Source organism: Miscanthus floridulus, chromosome 1, assembly GCF_019320115.1.
Source record: "Miscanthus floridulus cultivar M001 chromosome 1, ASM1932011v1, whole genome shotgun sequence".
NCBI lineage: Eukaryota > Viridiplantae > Streptophyta > Magnoliopsida > Poales > Poaceae > Miscanthus > Miscanthus floridulus.
Window position 1 is genome coordinate 15,049,126 of NC_089580.1, and position 8,970 is coordinate 15,058,095.

Below are 8,970 nucleotides of genomic sequence, written 5' to 3' on the forward strand. Positions count from 1 at the left end.
CTCACGGACGACGCCAACTGTCGGTGCGGAAAGTGGCCAACACATAAATATTTTTAGTTTTGTCGTACGTTATGATCGGATGTGGCCTAGCACTCAATGACATAGGGTTTATACTGGTTCTGGCAACATGCCCTACGTCCAGTTTGAGTCGGTTGATGACTTTATTCCTGAACCCAGGTGCTCGAAGTTTGCTGTGGGGTTACAAACGGAAGGGAGAAAGATGGGAGGTGCAAGTGGTCCGGTCGGACTCCGGTCTGAAGGGCCGAGAGTGACGGGAGCTCTGCTATGCGCTAAGTGTCGAACGTCTATGTTCGTTGGGATCCTTGGTCGTTCGGATCGTGTGTGTGCTCTGCGTAGCTTTAGAGTGTCTAAAGCTAGCAGAGGATGAACCGATGTGAGTGAATTGATCCTCCCGCTGTTGGGAGAGCGCGCGTCTCCTTTTATAGATGAATGGGACGGCCTTACAAGAGAGAGAGAGAGAGTACATATGGTACTAAGTCTTGTTGCCCATGCCGTCGGGTATAAGATGATTGTAGGCACCCACAATACTGTTGATGTCTAACGCATGTGGGAGGTTTTTACCGTGTTCTCCATATAGGGCAAATGATGGCGCCTACAACACTGTTGATGCCCAGAGGCACGTGGGGGGGCCTTACCGTGTTTGTTTGGTAAGGGAGTTGATGGCACCTACAACACTATAGGGCAAACGTCTGTGCCCACAATACTGCTTGAGTTCTGACATGCCTGGAAGGTTGCAGAGCACCCTTCTTATATGTCATGTCGGTACTGCAGGTGTACAAGGTATGACCCTCGATATTGCGGTTGACTTGAGTGTCCTGTTTTACCTGCCCCGCCCGTTACCTGGTCCTCACCGAGTGGACGTCCTCGGTCGGTTGGTCCCAGTCGGCTCCGACTACGTCAGTTGGAGAAGAGCTGTAAGCAGAGGTTCGGTGTATCCCCGATCGGAGACGTGGGTCGGAGTCAGAAGCGTTGTTGGCCAGGCCTTTTGGCCGGAGAGGCAGGCCAGAGTTGGAAGCGGGTGTCGTTCCTCCTTGGCTAGGTCTTTCGGTCGGAGATTGGATCGTCCTTCTGGCATGTCGTTAGGTTTTTGAGCCGGCCTAGGAGTTGCGCGTCGTTCGCTACGCCGTCTACTGGACCGAGCCTTTGTTGGAAAGCCGGTTCGTGAAGGATCCGGGTTTATGAACCCGACATTCCCTTTTGATGTCGCATAGATAAAGGGACAGAAGATGAAGATAAGCTCAAGATCTAGCCATTGGCTCAAGGCGCACACGGTCGTTAACCGTATAAAAAAATTGTATCATCCTATCCGTCTGAATCCCGCAAATCAAACGGTTTCTTTTTTTCGAAATACCAAACGGTAGTTTAGGATAAACCTACCATCAGCCAAAAAAACAAGTAGGATGGCGCCACCCAAAACTCATGGACGGTTCGTCTTATCCTTATCTCCAAATTAAACACACGCTAGTGATCGAAGATAGCGTATGATTTTGTGACGTTTTCTTTGAAATCTTAATTAATGCATGCAAGGAGATAATTAACTGGATGGCAGTTAGTAGTACATCATATTGCTAAGCTACCCTCTTTCTTGTTAAAACAAATTAAAGATGTACTGCTAGGTATGAATGTTTTTCCTCTTTTGAGCAGTCTGTTTGATCCTCGCACATGCATGAGAGATTCAGAGCAGCTTCTTTCTTTGTTTTTTTTTTATCTTTTTTCCTTTTTAATGGGAAAAGGTGGAACTAAAGAAGCATCTTTTGCTATCAGCCATTCAACAGTACAACTAGTAACACAAACCATTTTCTTAAGAAGGTACTCCGTACTTGCAACACACACATATGTAGAGAGAGTACTGTAGTACTACTACTTAACCATAGGAGTGTTGCTGACAAATTAAGGACTGATTCTACTCCAATCATCACATGGGGCACATGAAGGCAACACCATCAGCACCATCATCACATGAGCCACTGATCGATCTTCTCCTGCTCTGCTCCGGTGCAGACAAATTACTGATACTCCCTCCTACCAGCAGCACCTGATCGATACCCCGTCAGCTGTGCCCAAATGTACACCAACAGTCCAACACCATCATGTTGCTTTTTCTTTAGATGACCACATGATACTGCTGTGTGCCTGTGTGCATCAAGACCGACACTATCTGTTTGTATAAACATGGGAATTGCTCCGCAGGTCCGGCACGCTTTCGATTCACATTTTGGGCTTTCGCAGGGTTGGCTCCAAGCCTCCAATCAATGTGGATTGGTCGTTTGGTTGCCCCAGAGGCTGCATGCTTAATCTGCGTGAGAGCAAAACATGCCAAAAATGAACGCACAGTTCTGCCGTTGGGAATAGCAGATGCCATCACACACAAAGCCCCTAGGGGGAGTGAGAGCATGAGGCAAGAGGCATGCAGAAGTTGCGCTCACAGAACTGAAGACATACTCCCGCTCCCGCACCCGCACCTGCACTGGAAGACACTTCTGATGACCAAACATCTCGAGTTCACGGCTCGGCCCCAGCAGGTCAGTCCCATGCTCCCATCCCATATGAAGGCGTTGGCCGCACTGCGCGGCAGACAGCACTCCGCGTCTCCGCTGCGACAGTGAGCACGTACTGCTGCACGTAACGCGCGCGGAGGAGGTGAACATCCAATGCAGGAGCAGGACTAGTAGGCAGTAGCTGTACCCTCAAGTTTAAGGTTCTCCCTTTTTAGGATTTAGGCTGCCGATCGTATCCACAAACCTTAGCACAATGGACTTGTTCCACGCTAATAATTAGGATTATCATGATGACAGTCGTGTTTACCACGCTGAAATCCACAGATATGAACAGAGTGTGTGCATGGTACCTTAACTTCAGCTGCATATCCAGAAGTTCTCACGCTGACATCACTGAAATAGATAGAAGCCGCCATTTGTGCTAGCAACTGCTGCTGTTGCCTTCTCGTTTCGCCTACGGATTTCCTTGGTTCAACCCGCCCGAGCTTCCCTACCCCCTCTCCGTTCCCTCTGTTCTGCTACCCGGAAACTCTCCGGTCAGCAGGCAAACACTGTGTGGGCCAACAGAATCCATACTTTTCGGCAAATTCAGATGCTTATCGGTGACCTTCCCCCTAAATGCATGCGCATTCAATGGGGTGGCTAAAGCATGCACGGTAATCACGGCTAACAGGGCCCAGGTGTCTTAGAATTGCTACGAAGAAACTCTGGGATTGTAAACGATGAGACAGCAACACTCAAAACCTGATCACAAGTTGCATCTATAATAATTACCATTTTTACACCAATTTGGTGGGCGGTGGCAAACGAAACATACTACAAACTCAACATCCCTTTCGAGTAAAATACCAAGCGATACATGTAAGTGTGAAACTGCAACACCCAGAAACACTGCGTGAGAAAGCCGGCAGCTAGCAACATGTATGTATTCAACAAGGTTTGTTCCAGCTGTGCCTAATTCCTGGTGCGACCACCACGCCTGGGAGGCACAACGGTCCACCCATCAGCATCGGGAGTAGGCCTGGGAGGCCTTGGCCTGTCCACCACCATATCTTCCGGCGCAGCCTCTTGATCATCCATCATTGATGTGTCATCACCATCATCTGAGCTATCACTGTCATCGTCGTCATCGGCCACTATCTGCTCATGAGAAGACCAATTACAGTTTGCCAGGAATCACCAATGGTGAAATATAACAGCGAAATGTCGGGAATGAAAGCAATATTACAGAGAAAATGAAGATTCTAATCTCTCTGCTAGACGAACTATTATTCATATCAAGGTGGATCAATGATGCTACCATAAGGTGAACTGACAAAAATGCACAATAAAATATGCAAGGGCTTTGTCATGTTCCCATTGATTTACATTCTGCAATGGATACAGAAAACTTAATGACAAACTTGAAAAAAAAAACAATGGCAATAGGTATCCTGTGTTCCTGTATCCAATTTCTGGTTCTGATTCTCAGTCACATTATTAACTCCACTTCGATACACGGTCATAATCCACAAACATTGTAAAATAATTGTGAAATCAACCTTTTCAATCTTACCAACCTCAGATCTTTAAATAAAGAATGCAACACCAGCTCAAAAAGTAGTAAGGTGTAAATTCACAACTATTTCATTTTTATCCATTCTCAAACACATTCTATTAACAGAAAAAACGTAAAAGAGTCACATCAACTGGTAGTCTACTGCAGCTAAACACTTGAATCATGCTGCAGTTTAAAACTAATCAGCTTCATAAGAATGAAAACAACTGTCCTTCAATTATATACAGCTAAATTGCAGCAAAAGTTCGTTGAGAAGTTTGAACACATGCAACACTGAATTATAAAAATCAGGAAAAGGAAGCATGTTATGATATACTAGAATGCAATAGCAGAACATACATGTCCATTCTGGGAAACATCTGATCCAATAAAATTCAACAATAGTACAGACCTGTCTACTTTGAGAAACAGCATTCCCCTGAACATGAGAATTCCTTAACTTCTCTATAGATGAATAGTTGTTTTGCAGGCATTCTTCATGTATGATCAATAACTGTTCAGCAACCTGTTCAAAAAATTAATGAAACTAATGAACACTAGTACACCACTGATTGCAAGAAGTTTCTGTTTGTGTTATGATACAGAATTGTCCCGGAAGATAAATTTGATGAGATATTATTACTAGACTAGACCTACTTCTTAAGAATATTATTAGCTACTGTTGAGTGAGTGATATGTCATTATGTACACAAGATCTTTACAACCCCAATACTCATTGTGCGAAATTGAAATTGTCCAATCCACAACCAAATATCCATCCATGTACCAACCAAACCATAGTTCTTAGGGAGCCTATCTGGTACATTTCACTTCAAAGGCAAGTATCATGATCTGATAAGGCTATTAATATCAAGTACATGTCTTGAGCATAATTGCCACATACTATTCAGCAAGAGTATTGGATCTGTTCTTCCATGCTGACAAGTGAGAAACACCTTAATGTCTTACACTGCTGAACAGCAACAATAGCAACTTGTAAAAAAAAACAGTCAGGTAAAAGCAGTAAATGAGGTATCTAGGTATCCAGACTTAATCAAACATATTCCATTAACGCTAAACCGAACCAACCTTTTTATAGTTCAAGAGTGGAAGAACTACACAACCGAACCAACCTTTTTATAGTTCGAGTGGAAGAACTACACACCACAAGGAGTGTTAGGTTCCTGGGTGAGGGAATAGTACATTCCCTGTATACAGAATTTACATGACATACAACAGTAATCATAAGGATCTAGCCTACTGTACATCCATGAACAAAATCAGGAGCACATGATTAAAGATTGGGCAATGATCAAAGTTGCCCTGTATGGCAGATCATAGGATCAGTTATGGTAACAGTAAGAAAGGAATATGCATAAACATCCACACTACAGAGCAGTAATACAATGTACTGATAGAGTTTTACCAGGAGCTAGGTTCAGGGCAACATTCATCAAGTTAAACATTTAAGTTGACGCCAAAAATGAACAGAAGGAGGCGGGGCATAATTACCTCCTCAACACTATTATCCTCAAAGTCGGCATTGAAGGATTCGGAAATTTTGCCATACATCATATCCACCAAGTCTTCAAAATAACGTGGACCTGAAATGGAAACATTATTAGTACAAATAGACCCAGAAAAGTGCCCAAGCTGACTAAGTTAAGCCCACAGCCAACTGAATAGATGGGAAAACAACAACAACAACAACAACAACATAGCCTTTCAGTCCAAGCAAGATGGGAAAAAAGCTTTCCTAAAATAAATAGAAGCTATACAAAATTAGACTGAAATCTATTTTTTCCTGGCTAAAGAATCCTGAGTGAATGTATGCACTTGTGCCCTTAAAATTTTAATACAAACCACTAAAGTAAAGAACAATACTAATATGGCCATGTGGAACTGAGTTGCAATGCTCAACTGAGAAGTATCGCTTTCATGGTTGATCCGTGACTCCCACTATGCTGAACCTAACAAGTGCCTAGTAAATCTCTCCAAGTGACAAGTGTTTCTAAATCTCTCCCAGCTACAAGTGTCTCATAAATCTCTCCAACTGTGACCGATTCATAGGCTCCAACCGCTTAAATGCATCATGACATAATAGAACTTAGGCATTTCCTTGCTTATACAGACGACATCCATCATCTGTTAAGACTTACACATGCCTGAATCTAATAGTTTTTTTCTTCTAATAATTCTGTCTTTATGTCATCGATTGTAGAAGCTGATGATAAATATAAATGACTAAATTTCTTTTAAAAAATATAAATGACTAAATGAGGCAGTTTTTGCAGTAAAATGGACTGCATAATGCATGGCAGCTGAATGGCTCCCATATTTTAAATTTTAAATGAAATGTACAAACTGTTATAGAACCAAAGTTGTCCAAGATTTCAATTAGACAAAAACTTGTAGTTTATTGAGGATAAATGCAGCTATGGATCAAGATAATTCAAAAGGAAAACCTCCAACAAAGAATTTAATAATCTTAAGTTCCTCCGCATTTCACATTTAATTGACACAACAACCAATTACGATGATCATCAATTCATAAAAATCACATCGTTTTTCCCTGTAATGCATCGAACTTTTGCACGCAATCAGAAACCCGAATCCTCGCTGGTTGAGCCACGGCTACATTTAACATAGCAACTACCTGCAGTCGATCAAAATTCCAAACCCTCTGATCTCTGAATCAAGATATGAGAATTCAGAGACTATAAACTAAACAATACCAACTGTACTTCCGGATCCCGCCTCACGAGGAGAAAATCATCCGAGGATGTTGGGGGGAGCTGTATGTACCCTTAGTGCGACAGAACCAGAAGAGGACGGACTCGCCGAACTGGTCGGCCTTGGCGCGGGAGTCGCGGCCGCCCCACTGGTTCTCCACCGCCATCTGAAGCGCCGTCCACCGCCCGAACACTAGCCTGATAGCCTCTCCAAGCGCCGCCTCCGCCTCGGCTGAGATCGGGCCGGGGACGGGGCCGGGTCCGCCGCCGCCGCCGTTAGTTGCGGCCATGGTGTCGCGTGTCTGGGACGGACGAAGGCTGCTAGGGTTTTCCCTTCTACGCTGTGACTGATAGCCTTCCCGTGCGTTGCTACAGATAAACTTTTATACTAAAAATACACGAAGAGCACAATAAAATAACAGTACTATAAAAATAAATACCGATATTAAAATGATATTTAATCTAATATAGTTATGGAGAGCGCGGCGTCATAAGCATACAAACTCTACTATATAGACTTTTTCGTGATGCAACTAAAATAATGTTTTATATCGGCGGGAAGTAATCTCTTATATCCATTTCTTTTGTACGCCAATAATTCCACGAATAAGTTCCGCCTCATATCCATACCATCCTGTACACAGGTTCGAGTATATACGTAAATATTAGTGCCTGTCACATGAGTAATATTGCGTATCTTAAAAATATCTCACAAAATCTTAAAACAAAGTATATTATACTCACCATATAAATATGTGTGTCTTTAGATCTATTCCACGCAGACATATACTGTAGAATAAAGTATCCATTTGAGTGTCTATGGTAAGATTGACCATCAGCAATATATAAAAATAGTTAAATCATATGTATTATTATTGCAAACAACGGTGGCTTTGAGTTAATTACCCATCTATGTCATCTGTAATGTTTTTTTCACGGATGAATTTTCATTTGAAGATATCCTCGTTCTATCCAGGAATATGTGCAAGTTAAATCCAAGAGTTTGCCTGACATACATCAGTGCTAGTGTGTCTTTACACCATCTTTCAGCAGGTCTAGAGTCAATCATGATAAGTGTATTCTTCTTCTAGTCGAAAATATAAAGCATATATTTTTCAACATGTAGCCATGGCAAAAAAAAATTGTAAATATGGTAGCGATTAGAATAATATATAGGAAACACGTAATAAAAGTAGGAGCAAGCGACTTACGTATCTGCATTGTGCTAAGTTGTATTCCATATTCTCACATACACCAATCGCAGCAGCCATTTCTTTCGTACTGTATTCTTTACGGTATTCTGGCATTTTTGCCTAAGCACACATTTTCTGAAAAAGAAGGATATCGAGAGTCAGGATTAGTATAACTTGGCTTACTTTATATAATTAGAAGAACAATAAATAAGACAATGTAATATAGCACGATAATTAATTATAAAAATGTGCTTACACAGAATCTTAGGTCCATGTGATGCTTCATAATACTATTGTAACCATTAGAAAGTAGTAGAACAGAAGAAATATAGTAACATTCTCACTGGGAAGTAGATTAACACATATGGCACACATATATGTTGTGTTAATCAAATGTTAAGTACCAGCAAAAACAAAGTACTTTGGGGAAATAGTTGCATATGAGCAAGACATGCAATATATACTTGTGTTGACAGATTCCTTATCTACAGCATTATGTGATCAGAATCACACTCCAAGCATATGTGACAGGAGACCGATATCTGTCTCACAGATCCTTTTAATATTTCTGTCATAAAAACTACACTACCGTATAAATCATATAAACCGCCATTTTCATCCGGCAGAATAGCAAGCAGTAAGTCAATCTTCTAATCTCTCAGCTTGTTCTGTGCTTCCTGATAGCATATACGAATACCAAGTTCAACTTGATCTGGACGAGCAGTGAATATTGGGAGCTTCAAATTGGCGAAGTCCTGAAATTAAAGTGAAAATGGTAGACAAGACAGTTTCAACCTAGAGACGGTGAAAAAGTATGATGGAAGGCATATTACCACTCCAGTAATGCGAGACATTTCAGCCAGCTTAAAGCAAAACTCCTCGATAGCTTTCTTGGATATATCTTCACAGAAATGAACACATGCCCAGTTGCTGATTTTGTCACCATTAATATCAATAGTTCGAAAAAGATGGAAAATGTGTTCAACAGA

At 41.9% G+C, this 8,970-nt stretch overlaps 1 protein-coding gene and 1 pseudogene across 1 annotated transcript; both read right to left on the minus strand.

Annotated features, from left to right (window-relative positions):
• Positions 1–3,264: 3,264 nt before the first annotated feature.
• Positions 3,265–7,148, minus strand: LOC136473788 (pre-rRNA-processing protein TSR2-like). The gene is made up of 4 exons (XM_066471426.1): positions 6,862–7,148; positions 5,569–5,660; positions 4,469–4,582; positions 3,265–3,659 (listed from the first exon to the last, which is right to left on the minus strand). The coding sequence occupies exons 1-4, from the start codon at positions 7,076–7,078 to the stop codon at positions 3,474–3,476; spliced, it is 609 nt and encodes a 202-aa protein (XP_066327523.1). The 5' UTR covers positions 7,079–7,148; the 3' UTR covers positions 3,265–3,473.
• A 132-nt stretch (positions 7,149–7,280) lies between these two features.
• LOC136473798 (uncharacterized) lies at positions 7,281–8,113 on the minus strand (annotated as a pseudogene).
• Positions 8,114–8,970: the final 857 nt, after the last annotated feature.